General features: G+C 39.7%; 2 protein-coding genes across 2 annotated transcripts; both read left to right on the top strand.

Annotated features, from left to right (window-relative positions):
- The first annotated feature begins 716 nt into the window (after nt 1–716).
- map1b (microtubule-associated protein 1B) lies at nt 717–11679 on the top strand. Its single transcript, XM_079552568.1, has 7 exons — nt 717–1117; nt 2200–2301; nt 4123–4205; nt 4514–4654; nt 4760–9953; nt 10405–10637; nt 10714–11679. The coding sequence occupies exons 1-7, from the start codon at nt 931–933 to the stop codon at nt 10867–10869; spliced, it is 6096 nt and encodes a 2031-aa protein (XP_079408694.1). The 5' UTR covers nt 717–930; the 3' UTR covers nt 10870–11679.
- A 2600-nt stretch (nt 11680–14279) lies between these two features.
- Nucleotides 14280–17560, top strand: ptcd2 (pentatricopeptide repeat domain 2). Its single transcript, XM_079551686.1, has 10 exons — nt 14280–14389; nt 14562–14654; nt 14741–14870; nt 14934–15051; nt 15119–15197; nt 15264–15355; nt 16244–16357; nt 16942–17016; nt 17095–17208; nt 17283–17560. The coding sequence occupies exons 1-10, from the start codon at nt 14281–14283 to the stop codon at nt 17508–17510; spliced, it is 1152 nt and encodes a 383-aa protein (XP_079407812.1). The 5' UTR covers nt 14280; the 3' UTR covers nt 17511–17560.
- The last annotated feature ends 442 nt before the right edge of the window (nt 17561–18002 follow it).

The raw sequence follows: 18002 nt of genomic DNA, 5'->3' as shown, positions 1-18002 counted from the left end.
TTTTAATAGGATTATGATACAGTGAAGTCTGTCAGAGATTTTTAATGCAACTTAAAAGCACTTTCGCATATAATGCACTGTAATGCAACTTAAAGGGACTTTCGCATAAAATGCACTGTAATGCAACTTAAAGGGACTTTCGCATATAATGCACTGTAATGCAACTTCAAGGGACTTTCGCATATAATGTACTGCAATGCAACTTCAAGGGACTTTCGAATATAATGCACTGTAATGCAACTTCAAGGGACTTTCGCATATAATGCACTGTAATGCAACTTAAAGGGACTTTCGCATATAATGCACTGTAATGCAACTTAATAGGGATTTTCGCGTCAAAATGAGCGAATTCAATCATGGGGCTCGCAAGGACCTAGTGTGATGAAGAGTGGTCGCAAGGGACGAGAGCGAGCGGGGAGTGCGCCAGGGGCGAGGGCCTTTATCGCCGCGTGCGGCTTTAATTATTATTATTATTATTATTATTATTATTATTATTAATCATATTGTTATTATTATTAGCAATCATGTTGTTATAATTATTCAAATTATTATTAATAACAACAATCATAGTAATAAAATGATAATAAACAACAATAATAAGTCATAATAATCCTAAATCGTAATAATAATATCACTATAGCCCAGTTGCCATCATTGACCACAGGCTGTATCAGGCTGTATACTTCCGGAGGCGTTTGATTTCTCGTGACATCAGTTGTGGAGTGAGTGTGCAAAAAGAAGATTCGGGCTTTCTCATTCTCCCTGGTTACCAACCAAGGATGACACCATGTCTGCCGGTATATAAAGCAAAAGCCCCTCCTTTCAGCCCCTTCACGGCTTTGCTTGCTTGAGTGAATAGATTTGAGAGGAGGGAGGTGCTGTCGCTGCTATCTGCTGCTGTCGCTGTCGGGATACACTGTGCGCGCGGAGATGGCTACCCTGGTCCAGTCCGGAGATGTGATGGAGACTTTGTACAACCCCAGCAACACTAGGACGACGCCAACATCCTCCGGTCCCTCACAGCATTTCAATGACAGCAAATTCTACCTGCTCGTGGTGATCGGGGAGGTGGTTAACGAGGAGCATCTGAAGTGTGCCATTGCAGACATTGAGAAAGGTAAGAGTCATACTGTGGGGTGGAGGCTCAGGGTGGAGGCCAAGTTTACATTAGTGTTGACAGATTGTAAAACGGCCCTGTAGCTGTGGTCGGCGCTGCATGTTTCCAAAACACAGGAATGCATAGTTTATCTGCATATAGCCTGTATAGCGTAATCTTAAATAGCCTTGGCTATATAGTGATGTCGATGTGGCCCCTCCCAGTCTCCCAAAACATAGGCTATAGACTGCCCATCCCCACTGCCTGGTGCGGCTTTCCACCTGTCACTTTCTTTGAAGCTCATTGCGTTCGCTAAGAGCCTAAGTTTATTTAATAAGGACAGCCTGTTGTATTTCACATAAGGCATTTCCGAAGATTGGAATGATTTTTTACGAAAACGGTTTCATCACACCACAGTGATTCATCAGTTTATTGATACGGGTTAATAAGGTAAAAACAGTGTTGGCCGTGTGCCAATGCTGTGTGCGTTTATTCTCCTGCAGCGCGTCTCCTTGGGTTAAAATCACGTGCGTCAGGCTTTTGTTTTCCCCCTGCGATCGATTCATTCCGTGGGGAGTTGTTTATGTTTTAGGTTCCTTTCTATTCTCTCTGTTGTTTCCAGACAGTCTATTGCATGGGCCCATTTATTGGAGTTTGAAATGAATAACAAAAAGGAGAAGTTTATTTCTCTTTTCGTGCCCCCCTCCCACACAGCAGCATCCAGCTCTCTCATCCATCCTACATCACACCGGCTAGTGGGCGTGGCTAATGCGCACTGCGGTCCGTACGGCAAACTATCATCTGCTTATGCGCATAGGTTTTGGAAACTAGTCTGTCTCTAGTTTTGTTAAAGCAGAAAGAAACAAATGTTATTCACTCTGTAGCCAAACAGACAGACAGAAAGGAGCACAATAAGGCATTAGTCATGGTTTCAAATGTGCTGATGTCATGTTAAATGAATCAAAGAAAAACAAACAGTTGGGCTAAGTGAAGTTAACTTTGATTTATGAGGTTTACTGTAGCCTCTATGTGTTATGCATTTCTATTTCCTTCTGATTTGAGTTATTTCTTTTTATGTTTATTGGCGTATGTTTATCTTCCAGGGATCCGGTCATGGGACACCAACCTTATTGACTGCAACCTGGACCAGGAACTCAAGCTCTTCGTCTCTCGGCACTCGGCTCGATTTTCTGCAGATGTCAGAGGTAATGCCAGAGTACAGGACGAAGTCCCTGAGCAGTTGCCAGGACCATATATATATATATATATATATATATATATATATATATATATATATATATATATATATATATATATATATATATATATATATATACACACATATATATATATATATATATATATATATATATATACACATATATATATATATACACACATATATATATATATATATATATATATATATATATATATATATATATATACATACATATATATATATATATACATATATATATAGGTACTGGCATGTGGTACATATATGCATTATATTTTTATTATAATAATTATAATTAAAAACATAGCTATGCTTGTTGGAACACCTGTTAACAACCTTTTACCAGTAATGAGGAACACGGACGAAAAACAGGCCATTATAAGTTCTTTCTTAATAATGTTGTGCAATAAGCTGAAATGTAATGACTGTGTAATGTATTCCTTTGATTTTTGGTTACTGTATTATAAATACTATCAAATGAAAGTATCAATACCTGAATACAGTTACTGAAAATGAGTATTTTAAATATGTATTATGAATACATATATTCTGGTACTCTCCAACCCTCGCGAGTAACAGAATATATGTATTTATGGCATTTTTTTTTTCAGATGTATCATATCTCAGACTGTGTTTTACTGTATTACCTAATTCCAGATACACCAGTGATTTATTACATTGTGCTCCAGAGGCACAGTAAGGGAGTGGTCACATAAAATAGATCAGGGAGGGGAGACATGTGGTCTCAGTGGGCAGTAGGGCAGTGACAGTCTGGAGGCCTCAGCTCTCAACATGTAGGTTATGACTTTCATCGGACAAGATTGCAACATATAAAACAGATTCTCAAAGGCACCACAAAAGCAAATAGCCCTTTGTTTTTGTCCTCCCTTAGTGCTGTACCTTCCCAGTTGTGTTGAAGATACACAGTTTGTGTGGGAGTAATTAGTGTGAAATCCCCTGTGGCAAGTGGCTATCCATACGGGTAGAGGAAAGACCGCTGATGAGAACCATGAGACAAACAAACCAAATGTGAAGGAAGAAAAGACAGGAAGTCTTAAGGCACAATTTGAAATTACGATTTTTTTGTGTGTGACAAATACTATATGTGAGGAGATCATGATTAAGTTAATAATGTGTCCTCCATCATGTCTGATTATTGCCTTCGCACAGAAGGCATAGTCACATGTGTTATTGTGATTGGGAGATGTGATACTTAAGGTGTGTTTGGAGTTTATTGTTTTCAGTGCAGGCAGGGCCCATGAGACGTAAAGTTAAAAGAACAATATAAGAAACTGTAAATGGCAAGCTGGGTGAAGTGTCTTGCCCAAGGACACAATTACAGCGTGCACTTGTGTGGATTATTATGGCCTCATCCTTTGATAAAATCTAGAGATGATTTCTTGTAATATTTCAGGCAATGTGTCACAGCGCTAGATGAGTAGGCTAATGATTTGTGAAGACGGCTTCTGGATAGTCATGTATGTCCTAATGCCTGTTGACTTGATGAATGTAACAAATTAACATAATTAAAAACTTTGATCGATTATGAACCTCCCTGCAGGACATTTTTTATCTGTCCACATTGACCCAGACGCGAAAAATCATAGCAGTGCCTTTTCATGTGCTCTAGTGTCAGTATGAGCTGAAAACCTCACATTTGTTGTGATTGTTCTGAATTAGTTTTACTTTAAGAATACTGGACACAATAAAGCCTTTATAACTATGGAATTTCATGCATTGTAATAATATTATTGTGTTTACTGTAGTAACTCTTTCTTTCTTTTAGGGCAAAGAATTCTTCATCATAAAAGCACTGTCCTGGAAACAGTGGTGCTCATCAACCCTTCAGATGAAGCAGTCAGCACAGAGGTGAGTCATTCACAAGCAAAATTATATTTATTTTTGTTTTTTAGAAAGGGAACATCACTACTTCTTTAATCAATATTTTTGATTTATTTGTTATTGTTATTTTATTACATTTGAATTAAAGCCAAATGACATTCCCAATCCATTTAGCTTGCTGCCTGATACTGGCTGGCTGAGGTCAAACCATGCCAGTCATGCATAATTAAAGTCTACTCTCAGAATTAGCTGCAGCTAAAGATTGGCTTTGTTTTCCATTTTAATTTTAGAACTTGATTGCCTTTACTCAAATCTAACATCATCTTATTTTTCAGGTCCGTTTGATGATTTCAGACACGGCTAGACACAAGCTTTTAGTTCTCTCAGGACAGTGCTCTGAAAACACTGGGGAGCTTATTCTTCAGTCCGGATCATTCTCTTTTTACAATTTTATTGACATATTTACTGACCAAGAAGTAAGTATATATTTCTCTGTATGTATAGAGTACATTCTTAAATGGATCTGACTTTATGATAAACTTCATGTATATTGTACATTTGTGCCTTTTCTCCACCTTTAGATTGGGGAGCTGCTCAGCACAATTCACCCAGCAAACAAAGCAAACCTGACTCTCTCTTGTCCAGATCAAGGTGACTGGAAAAACTCAAACTTGGAAAAACACAATCTACAAGACTTTATTAATATGAAATTAAACTCTGTGCTCATACTTCCTGAAATGGAGGGTCTCTCAGAGTTCACCGAGTATTTATTTGAGTCCGTCGAAATCCCAGCACCCTTTGACTTGCTAGAACCACCAACATCGGGTGGCTTCCTCAAACTCTCCAAACCATGCTGCTACATTTTCCCCGGTGGCCGAGGCGACTCAGCTCTCTTCGCAGTAAATGGTTTTAACATGCTCATCAATGGTGGCTCTGACAGAAAATCATGCTTTTGGAAACTTGTAAGACATCTAGACAGGGTGGACTCAATTCTTCTGACTCATATTGGAGACGAAAACTTGCCAGGCATTAACAGTATGCTACAGAGAAAAGTGGCAGAGTTTGAGGAAGAACAGTCACAAGGATCTACAGCAAATAGTGACTGGACAAATAACATGATTTCTCCAGATATCGGTGTTGTGTTTGTAAATCTACCAGAAAGCTTGGATAATCCTGAACCAAATTCCAGAGTGCGTCGAACTCTTGATGAAGTCACAATGACACAACAGTTACTTGCAAAGCTGAATTTGAGAGTTGAGCCTTTACAAAGACCTGTTGGAAACATTATAGAGCCAGTCATACTATTCCAAAAAATGGGTGTCGGAAAACTTGAGATGTATGTGTTAAATCCATCAAAAAACAGTAAGGAGATGCAACACTTCATGAAACACTGGAAAGGCACTGAAAAGGACACAGCCTCTATTCTTCTACCGAATAAGAAAGAATCTGAATACCCTGTTTCGTATTTGACATCTATCTCTTCACTCATTGTTTGGCACCCGGCAAATCCTTCAGATAAGGTTGTACGTGTTCTCTTCCCTGGAAATGCGACCCAAAAACACATCTTTGAGGGCCTGGAAAAGCTGAAGCACTTGGACTTTTTGAAGCAACCAATTGTGACCCAAAAAGGAGTAGCTTCAAGTGTGCCGTCAACGCCAATTCTTAAGCAGGCCAAGATGAAACATAGGGCAGACAGCAGAGAGAGCTTAAAGTCTGGTGCAAAGCCAGCAGCGGTTAAGACAGGGAGGAAAGAGTCAAAAGAGGAACCTCCAGAAAAAAACAAACCAGGCGTAGATCTGGCACATGAAAAAACACAAAAGATAGAGAAAAAAGACAAAGTCCTCGTCAAGAAAGAAAAGGTGAAGGTGGAATCACTAGCCAAAAGTGATGCCGCTGAAAAGAAGAAATTTGAGGTAAGACCTAAAACAGAGAAGGTCCTCAAGAAGGAACCCAAGAAATTACTGGAAAATAAGAAAGAGATCAAAAAGGATGCTGTAAAAAAGGATGACACATCAAAACCAGAAGTAAAAACGACCAAAAAAATCATTAAAAAGGACACAAAGAAAGAGTCCTCAGTGAGTGACGACAAGAAAGAACTAAAGAAAGACTTGAAGAAGCCCTTAAAAAATTTAAAAAAGAATGTGGCTGAGGCAAAGAATGTAGCGTCAAAACCAAAAACACAGAAAAAAGAGTTAGGGGCGGCATCAAAATCAAAGGAAAAGAGCGAATCAAAGTCAGCAAAGAAAGAGTTGAGCACAACCAGTAGCAAAGCAGATGACATTAAAGCTCCAGTCACAGACGATCCAGTTGCAGACGATCCAGTCGCAGACGATCCAGTCGCAGACGATCCAATCGCAGACGATCCAGTCGCAGACGATCCAATCGCAGACGATCTAATTGCAGATGATCCAGTCGCTGACGATCCTATCGCAGATGATTTAATCGCAGACGATCCAGTCGCAGACGATCTAATCACAGATGAGCCAGTCGCAGACGATCCAGTCGCAGACGATCTAATCACAGATGAGCCAGTTGCAGACTATCCAATCGCAGATGATCAAGTGGCAGATGATCCAGAGGTGGAGAGGTCGCTGATGTCCTCACCGGAAGACCTAACTAAAGACTTTGAGGAATTCAGGGCAGAGCTTCTTACAGAAGATGAGGTTACAGTGCAAGAACCACTCGGAGAAGAAATTATCCAAAGAGAACATATAAAACAGACCAAAGAATCACCAGAAGCATTAGAAAGTGTTGATGATGGTATCACCTTGACTGAAGTTGAAGGAAACAGTGTATCTCCAGATGATCAAATCGTTAAAGGAAAAATTAATGGCAGCACATGTGAAAAGTTTGAAGATGAGGGAACAGTTATGACAGAAACATTTGAGGAAATAAACTCTGAAGAAAAGCATGATATAGAAGAGGTTTATGAACCACAAGAAGAATCAAGCAGTCAAAAGCCTTCTGAAGATGAACACCTTGGAAATATTGCAAATGATGATGATGTGACAAATAAGAAAGTGGAGCTTCAGTCTATAGAGATAGTACAAGTAGGAGTACAACAGTTTGCACCAGAAACACACAAGGTTTCGTCACCGATTTCCCCAGCTGCATCTATCCATGACGAAATGATACCAGTTGGCTTTGAGAACTCAGTGTCAGATGACGAGAACAGAGATGAACAACCTGAAGATTTTACTGTCACCTCTGGTCTTACCCAGTCCACAATTGAGATCTCCAGTGTGCCCACAGCCCTGGATGACATGTCAACACCCAAAGACGCCATGAGTGAAGAAACCGCCAATGATGAATCGCCCACACAGGATATTGTAAATCTGGAAACATCACCATCTGAAGAAGTTGACAAACAGCAACTTTCTCCACCTCAATGCCTGTCTGTATACAATAGATCCCATAGTGATGCCACTGAAGGACATGACTATAATGTGTCTGCTTCAACAATATCACCATGTTCATTACTAGAAGATGACAAATTAATTAAAGAGGTCGAAGAGAAAACAGTACATGAATCCAAGGAACAAGATTATGATGGGTCACATTCCCCTTCATCCCCTTTCATATGGTCTCCCTCTGCGGAAAGCAAGCAAGACAATGTTGAAGGTTCTTCAAATTTTGCTGCTGCAATAGAACTGTCAACCACATTGGCAAAGGCAAGTCCAGAAGACAAAACGTTGGAAGGAACATCCTCTCCCCAGTCCTCTGGACACACACCTTACTACCAATCTCCAGTTGATGAGAAAACAGGCCCCCTACCTCCAGATGGTGAAGAGGTGACAGTGCAGGGTCCTGTTATTGTGGAAGTCATTAGCGATAAGGAGGATTTCTCTAGAGTTACCCCTGATCCCGAGGAACCACAACAATCCACTGAGAAGGTGGCATGTGCACCACAAAACATTTCTTTGACAAGCCAAATTACCCAACCAAGCGATAAGGACACAACACTTCCCATTGGACAAAAGAAAAATGATGACAATCAGCACTCATCAGCATGCAGACATGAAACAGACAACAATAATTTTACAACACTGAAAGAGGAAAGTAAAATGTCGATTTCTGAAGGAACAACATCAGATAAGTCAGGCACTCCTTTGGAGGAAGTGGTGGCAGAAGATACATTCTCTCATCTGGCTTCAGCCTCGACAGCTTCATTAGCGACAAGCTCCCTCCCAGAGCCCACCACTGACTCTCGTTCACTTCACGCCGAAGTTGGCTCTCCACATTCAACAGAAGTGGATGACTCACTCTCAGTGTCTGTGGTTCAGACCCCAACTACATTTCATGAAACTGAAGGATCTCCTACAAAAGAAGATAGCCCACGGCCAATGTCAATTTCTCCAGATATCTCACCAAAAGGTAAAATTCAAGCACAGATGGATCCAAGATCCCCAGAGAACTCAATAATGTCTGTAGAGTTTGACCAAGAGTCACCTGACCATTCCCTTGCTTTGGACTTTAGTAAGCAGTCACCAGAGCATCCGCTACAAGGGAGCAGGCCACATGCAACAGAAAATGGCCCCACTGAGGTTGACTTTAGTCCATCAGGCAGACAAGACATCAAACCGTCAGGGGAGTACAGTCCTACTAAAGATAAATCAGTGCCTTTTGAAGAATGTGATGCTCGTGCAACCTCTGCTACTCCCTCAGAAGCCTCTCAGTCCACTCCTTCTGTCACAACACCCTGCCAATTGACAGATTTGACTCAGAATGTGGTGGAACAGACAGAAAGGTCTTCAAGTGCCCAGCCAATGGCCTCTGTCAATCTTTCAAATGACCCTTCTCCACTGGTTGAAGATCCACTAGCTAAAGACAACCTCAGTTCAGACTCATCTCCGGTGGAAAATATTGATAAAAAGACAGTCACAGATGAAAAGGTTGACTGTCCCACACCTCCAAAAGTGCATTCTCCAATTGACTATGAGAAAGACGTAAATCTTTCACCAGAAAAAGATTGTAACCCATTTATGTACACAGAATCTTCACCGGAAAGAAAATCTTTATCCAAAATTCCTTCCCCCACTACTCTTCCTCTCACGTTTGATCCACTTGCGCCAGGTGACACTAAGGACCCAGCATCTGACAAGCAAAGTCATTGCGGTTCCTCTAAAACAGATGTTGACCTCTGCCTGGTCTCATCGTGCGAGTTCCGTCACCCAAAGACCGAGCTGTCTCCATCTTTCATCAACCCCACCCCCCTGGACTATTTCATTGGTGAAGAGAGCACCTTAGACGAAGACAAGCCTATGGCAAAATCTGGGGGTGGTTCCCGACCCCCAGGAGGAAAGCTGTCTTCAAAGCAATGTGAAGAAACCCCACCCACATCCCTCAGTGACTCTGCACCCTCCCAGACTGATTCAGATGTTCCTCCCGGGACAGAGGAGTGCCCCTCGATCACAGCAGATGCTAATATAGACTCAGAAGATGACTCTGAAACGCTGCCCACGGACAGGACCCTCACTTACAGACATGTAGACCCACCTCCAGTGGCAGTCAGGGACTCTTCTCCATCACCTGGGCACCATGATGTGTGTATGGTGGATCCAGAAGCTCTGAAGGCGGAAGAAAATTCAAACACTGTTGGGAGCGAAAAACCCCAGAAGAAAAAGATGTCAAAGAAGTCTACACCAGCGAGTAAGACTGCTTCTCCAAAGGCCAAGGACACAAAGACTGTATCGCATAAGAAAGGTCTCGGTGAAGGAAAAGACGCTAAAAATGCAACCAACACTTCTGCATCTCGAGGAGTAAAAAGTGCCACAGGTAAGTACTCTGTGCAGAGCTGTGGTTTTCAACCGGTGGATCGGGGGTCGAGGGTTGTTGCCAGAAGAATTGTTTATAAATTGTTTTCATAGTCAACCCCAAAAATAAATGCTTGAATAAACAGAACTTTGTAATGAAATTGTTTTTTAATTCTATATTTTTAAAACAGGGCTAAACTGAAAATGTTTTTTGTTATAAATTGAAATTAATAATTAATTTGGGTCCCGAAGCTCCACCAGTTGAGAACCACTTGTCTAGAGCAGGGTCTCTCAACTGTGCCTTCGGGACCCACCATCAACGCATTGTCAATTTAATTTAATTATTTAATAGCCGTTGACCATAACTCTTTCCATCAAAAATTACAATGATCGACCCACCTGTTGAGAACCACTGGTCTAGATCTATTTTGCTACATGTTAAATACCAATACATGATGATTCTTCTTTTTAAGGTAGTGGAAAGGGATCCAGTGGAACATCTCAACTCAACTGTCCACCTATGTACATGGACTTAGTGTACATCCCTAATCATTGCAGTGCCAAGAATGTGGACGCTGACTTCTTCAAGTGTGTGCGGTCATCTTATTATGTTATCAGTGGCAACAACCAGACGGCTCAGGAGCCGAGTAAGGGAGTCCTTGATGCTCTGCTCGAAGGAAAGGCCCATTGGGAACACAATATGCAAGTATGTTTTTTGATTCTGATTTCTAGTCTGATGAGGGATGTACATTGAAAAGTTAAAAAACAAACTTCTTTTTCAGGTTACTCTCATTCCGACGCATGACACTGATGTCCTGAGGGAGTGGTACCAGGAAACTCACGACAAACAACAAGAACTGAACATCATGGTTCTGGCCAGCAGCAGCACCGTTGTTATGCAGGATGAGTCTTTTCCCGCTTGTAAAATCGAAATGTAAGGTTGTGAATCGATGGCTTCAGTGTGACACGATAGGGAATCTTGATTATGAAATACATTAATGTACAACAATACAATAGAGAAGAAAGCAACTCATACCAACTCTAAAACAGATCATAAACCTATGTAATCAGAAAACATAACCCACAGACACAATATAACAGTAATAAAAAGTGCTAAAAATCCTGGTAAGACATTTTTTTGTGAATTATGACTAGTTTTGCAACAAAGGACTTCAGACATCAGGCTATTGTTACCTGCTTAGGGAGGCTAAATGAATGTAGGTTGTCAAGACCATACAAGATGTACAAGAAGGTCTAACATTTGTTTTATAAATGGCTTTAATATTGTTTTTTTTATTTCCCGCTGCTCATGTAAAGTTCATTATTTATTTGGAATGTATTTATTTATATTTATTGTGCTTGTTAGGAAGATAATGTTATTGTTTTTTCTTATTGTCTTATTGTTATTGTATTTTTTTATTTATTTGAAACTGTGCCAATTTCAACAGGCCTCTACAAAACGTCTCCGTTTTTAAAGTGTGTTTGATTAGCAATTTATACAACCATACGATTGGACTTTACTTAGTTACTTAGTTACTAGTTAGTTACTTACTTTAAGGACAGATGTTGGCTTGCTATTATAAATGATCTATAACAGGGCTTTTCGAGCTGTATTAAATGTATGAAGCTTTTTCATGCACTCAGAAGCTACCATATGCGCCGCTCCTGTGGGTGCTGTGGGGCTCGAGCACCCACGCAAATCTTTGGGCACCCAGGTTCCTCAAAAGATATAACCTGTAAATCTCAAGCCTTCACTAACGTTCTACTACAGTGGCTTATTTTTAGATTAAGTGGATGCCTTGTAGTTTGGTAAGAGCATACAGAGAGATTGGTTATAACATTCTTGAGCATTGAGGTCACATGTAATGCAGAACATTTGTAGAAATCCACAATGCGATTAGCAGGTCCATGGACACCAAATCTAAAACAACAAAGCAGCATTTGAGTTTTTGTAATTGAGTTGGTATAATCACAGCGAAATTATCGAGGGGGAACTGAATGATGATTCTTTCTGTTACATGGCTTTTTGAAAACCATTATGGACATTAATGCCAATTGTAGAAAACAGTTGGACCTTCTCTTGTTGACCACAATATATTATTAAACACCACAGAAACATGACAAAACAGCAGGATTTTCATTCTGGCTTACTTTGAGCTCTACTGTAAGGTTCAAACTTTAACGATAAAAGTTGCAGAAAATACATTTATTTGTTGTCATTCACTCGGCAAGGATTCAGATCAGAAATCATTTTTCCAATAGGGTATCAACATAATATATTATGACCACTATGTCATCAACAGCAACAAACTAACAGACTCCTCAAGTCTAATGGCTTTCTCTGTTTGTTTTTCACTTTCAACTCTTCTCTGCCTTTCTCCACACCTGTGTGCAGATCTTTAACCATGTTTGTCAGCAGCTATATAGTATTAGTCTTGTACTCTTCAATCCACCACCTGCCCCTGAATCCATATGTAACGTGTGCATCATATGCAACTAGTGTTTGTTAAAGCTTACAGATGTGTGTGTTGCAATATTTCTGTACGGAGAACAGGTAAACAAATGCCCAAAAGACCACAGCAAAATAAAAACTTCAATAAATTCATGTTTGCTTGTTTGTTTTCTCTAGTGGGAAAATATAATTGTCTAAATATTTTAAAACACAAAACGCTCAGAAGATGCTAATTTAAAACCCTGTGTGCACGGCAAGCGGCGCCACTCCTGCTTTCTGTACAAATGGGAATCACAGTCACATGTTTCCATTTGTTCACTAATGAGATGATGATAATAGGAATATCTCAAGCTTAATGTCACAGTTTGACACAGCGTTATGTGGCAGAAAAGTCTTTTCACCAATCTAGGTAAAATATAATAAATTGCAGCATTCCTGCATTGCATGCTTAGACCCAAATCTAAAAGCTTCATAACCTGAGAGTTTACACCCTGTAGGCAGATGTAACACCTCATTTGAAAGCTAAAGCCAAAGCTCTTTCCTCGTTTTTTTTTGTCACATTTTCGTCACATTTTTGTTGCGTTTTCAAAAACACAACAAAAAAGTGACCAAAAAACATAAAAACGTGTTGAAAAAGCAACAAAAAAGTGTGAAAAAGAGTGGAAACCTTTGCAATTAAAAGTGTTAAGAGTGGAGTTTACACCAACATGTTAAACATGTTAATGAACTGACGCCATGTTGTAGCAATCACTGTTAACGTATTACAAAAGTAACGAGTTACAAAACTATATGACTTTTTAATAAAGAACACATTAGTCATTAGTCATAAACTGGAGTTAAATGTATGAACGAAAAAAGGCCAAACTCTGCCCAAGACAAAATTCAGCACCAAATCAAGCTGGACTTTTCCTGTAGTGACAAGACGCGAGAGAATGGGCAGAGCAAAGCAAGACTTTAGCTTTCAGGCCATATCGCCCTATGTTAAACTAACTAATGCTGCTGCAGCAAACGATTATGTGATACCACAGACCCTAACTTTAAAAACAGTAGGTTTCCACAAAAATATATAATTGTCATGTCATTTTTCTATCTGAGTCTGTGTTACGATAAATCGATGACTAAAATAGCTGTCATTTATTTCAATAATAGATTAGTTGTCGATTTTTAAAGCTGCAACTACTAATAAAGAATATACAATATACATGCTCAAAAGTTTACATACCCAGGCAGAATTGTATTATTATTGTTATGATTATTATGATATTATTATTTTATTTTATATAAATTTATTTATTTTTAAATATTATTATTTTCAAAGAATATGAAAGATAAAAGTGAGATTGTCACTAACCGGATCTTCACTTGGAGCTCCATAGTTCACAGTAAATATGGTGCACTTTTCATCATAGGCCTTGTTGACAAAAAAAATTGACAAAAAAAGTGCAGTGTCTCGTGTTCACATCATTGACAGTATATTTAGAAGAAAACTTACTCAGCAGCACCACCTGCTGGATACACCAAACCCTGAACACGTAATAAAACTAAAATATATTCTACTGCACTTGCTTTACTACGAAGAAAAAGCTGTACACACTAAAACTAACACGTAGCCTATTGTTGAGCTAATGTTGTTGATATTGACCAAACGCTTGCTGACCATGCAGTGCGCTGACATGTTGGATCATACCAATACATACGGGGGAGATGGTGTTACAGAAAAGCACGCGCCTGTTATTGACACGTATATTATCAGAGTTGTTTGAGATTACGTCTGAATTCCCGGAGCCGTGGTTTACTTCACATATTCCCTTTGATTGTTTCTCATACTTAAACAACTGTGGGTGTGAAATGTTCATGACCCCCCCTTTTGTCCTTGATGTTGGTTCAGTCTGAGACCATGGCGCTGGGAAGGCTTTCTAAACGTTGTGCGTCCTCATTATACGAGTCTTCTAAAGGAGTTCTCTGCGGGTTTTTACACTCAGGCTGGAGGAGCAGCTGCGTACAAGGTAAACCAACATGAAGGTCCAAAGGTTTCGTGATACTCGTGCGAGCTGCAGCTGAAGAGTGGCACAAAGTCGTGCTTGTATGGCGCACTGAGTTGCCTTGCCTTTTGCCTTGAGTATTCTGGACTTGTATAACACTGTTTCTCTAATATCTTGTAATAACACATTTTTGCAGTGAAACGTCATCTTTTGACAGAAGATGTGATTAAATTGCAAGACTTTCAGCTGAAAAAGTTGGCAGCAGTTCATCTTATCGAAGGAACACAAGGTGGTGCCTCAGACATGCTGTTCACAACAATGTATGGACTGAAAGGACCAAAACAAATATCACAGAGCTTTATCATTCATCTGCAGGACATTTTGTTCAGCGTTTCAATGAAAAGTTGCAGAGAAAAGATATGATTCTGCAGGATGACCTAAAGCGTCTTCTCCACTTATGCCAGACACCTGACGACATGGGCGTGGCCAGGGAGGCAATTTACAGGTATGGAAGACGTGACGTGTGATTGTTGTTTTCTTAAAGATAAGCCTATGTTGTCCTGCACAGGTACCATTCAGAGAATCCAAACGTGGCATACGGAGAGTTCATTTTCGGGCCTCTCTTTATGAGGCTGTGTTTTGAGCTGGGTTTTGAGGAGATGGCAGCTGCTGCGATTACAGATACGGTAACTGGTCATATATTTTGTTTTGGTCAATATTCACATACTGACTGACACTTTTTTGTCTTAACAGACTTTGAAAGGTTTCTTCAATGACACCACCTCCTTTAACATTTGCATAAACATGCTCTTTTTAAAGGGTGCCTATGAGGGTAAGTAACATTTAACATCATTATTTGTAATGATGTGGTTGTGATTGTGATTTTGGTCCTTTACAGATGCGCTGGAAGTGCTAAGAACAATGCAAATCTACAACATTGTGTTGAATAAAGCCACACTGATACTGGCATTTGGCATCTGTTATAAACTGGTAACGACATATTCAGCTTTTTAATCAGACATCACATCTGTAAATGTATGTTGGTTCTTTGCAAGATTTTAAAACTGGCCAACGCCTCAAATGTTGGTTAATTTATATATTACCCCCCCAAAAAACACTTTCCCTCTGTCCAACTGTTTCATGTTGGATTTAATTACACCTAAAATGTTGTAATTGTATGTTACGCTTGGATCTGCAGGAAAACGTAAGACCTCTGGTAGTTTTTCTGCAAATCCACATTTGGCCCAACAGGTTTTTAATTTGTAGAACAGCTTTTTCATTATTTCTGTCGTGAGAAAGGAAAAGAAAAAGGAAGTGTTGCTTTTTCATCACCTTTTTCATTGTGTTTTTGTCACTTTTTCGTTACGTTTTTATTTTGTTTTTGTGGCCATTTTGTTGCTTTTTTTCAGTTGCTTTGTTTTTGTCACCTTTTGCGTTGCGTTTTTGTTTACGTATTTATTGGTTTATTTGGTCAGGACAGTGCATGTTAATGAACATACATGGGTCTCACCTCATGCATGTAAACAAGCCACACCGGATTATAGCCTTGCTTTTCCGCCAGATTTTTGTTCCATTTTCAGATTTGGGTAAAGCTCAGTTAAGGCGGGGGGTTAAGAGGTTAAGTAAAAGTGTAGAGGCAGACCGGGAACCCTAGAGCCAGTGGTAATTCTGTGCTGTTCCAGAATGGACACAGCCCGTCTGCCCCGGTGTGTCTATGATGAAGCCAAATCCACATTTCTATTCTCCTGATCCTAAAGCACAGATTACTAAAGAAACTGAACTGAAAGTAGCCTTTGACTATAGTAACTGATGAAACAGACAGTGACCTGTAATTCACAATGTTTAATTCCCGGTTCTGTTTTTGTTCTTTCTTCCCAGAATACACCAGAGTCCTACAAGATCTGTATTTCTCTGATCGAGGAAAGCCAAACCAAGGGGCGCCTGGTTCCTCGACATGCTTACTGCTTTGGCATAGCGCTGGCTCTTCAGCAGGTCAGAGCTGTCTCTGCACCAGTGTTAATTTCGTCGACTAAAATAATTAGTCTTAATTTTAGTCAAAGTGATATTTTTGACGACTAAAACTAAATTAAAAGTTTCTCATGAGACTAAAACTATGACTAAAATGTCCAGATATTTTAGTCGACTAAAATAAGACTAAATAAAAATGAAAAGGAGAGACTAAAATCATCCAAACTTCTATTGAGCGTCTGAAAGAGCCTCAGATCATGTAAATTCTCTGCCAAAGGATCAGCTCTGAGCTTTGTTCATGTGGAGCAGCTCCATGAAGCAGAGGAACCAGATTAAATATGATTATCATTAATATTTTAAATGCAAAGTCGACTAAATTAGTCTTAAATTTAGTCGACTAAATAGACATGCAGTTTTAGTCGACTAAATCTAGACTAAAATTGTAAAGATTTTTTCGACTAAATCTCGACTAAAATTAAATTACATTTTAGTCAAAAGACTAAGACTAAAACTAAATTAAATATGTTGTCAAAATTAACACTGCTCTGCACACTGAGCTACACACTGAGGAGTGGTATTTTAAAATGTGATTTACTTTCTTCCTCTAGAATGACACTGCGATGGCACAGTGTTTGTTTTCCAGAATTATCAATACGGAGGGAAGGTTATGTAAAAATCTGAAAGTGAGTGCAAACTTGAATAAATCATGCTGGTATTAAATTACACCAAATACTGTTTGTTAAAAACCTTTTACTCTTTAGGTCTTGACACTGGCCATGTCAGGGGAGGTCGAAGAAGTGTCCTCAGTTCTTATGGCGGCTACTTCGCGTAAAGCCCCTGCATTGATTAGAAAGCAAGAATTTTCTCAAGAAGTGGTATGTGAAATGCAATGTAAAAGTGCGTCCTTAAAGTGTGCGTCTTTGTGTTCTTATTGTAGCGTGTGTTACAGGTGGATTATGTTCGTGTACACTGTGGAGATAGACCTGATAGAACTGAAATGAACCAGATATTGTCTCGGCTTGAACAAGCTGGACAAGTTATCCAGCTCACTCTAGATGACCTGTTGTGCCACACTCCTGATGTAAAGGCCAAACTTTTTCCACAAATGGGAGACACAAGAAGGACTAAAAGTCGACAAACTTCAACGCTCCTCAATTCCGCCCTTTTGTCTGAGTGAAGATGTCAGTCAACAACAATTTATAGTAATTATCTATCACCTTTTCACCTCAGAAGGCACACGTGTTTGCACAGGGTGTAGGCGGCGCCAGGGCCGAGGTCTCCTGTGTTTTACCCCGGGAGCTTCTTGTGTTACAAATGTACACAGGGGAACTTGTGATGAGGTTTCTATTGAAAATGACCTGAGTTTCTTTATCTGGTGTACAAGCCGATTTACCCCAAAGTGTGCAGATTGTGTTTGTCATGTCCAGAACAGAACGACAAATGCATCCATAATGTGATGTCATGATGCAGAGGCCTTTAAGGAGCCACGGGAAAGGCGTTACTTCACTACAACTTTGGACTTTGTGCTGCTAATAAAATACTTATTTAATAATAAAAAAACAAAGTACTATGAGTTTGTTTTGCTTGTGTTTGGTGTTGCTGAACATACAACACACATTCAGTAGAAAGGAGGGATAAAGCCCGGATCTGCCATGTCTGTGATTGCGCA

Source organism: Gobius niger, assembly GCF_951799975.1.
Source record: "Gobius niger genome assembly, chromosome: 2".
NCBI classification, from domain to species: Eukaryota; Metazoa; Chordata; class Actinopteri; order Gobiiformes; family Gobiidae; genus Gobius; species Gobius niger.
The sequence above is the reverse complement of the archived record's forward strand: the minus strand, read 5'-3'. Positions and strand labels throughout refer to the sequence as shown.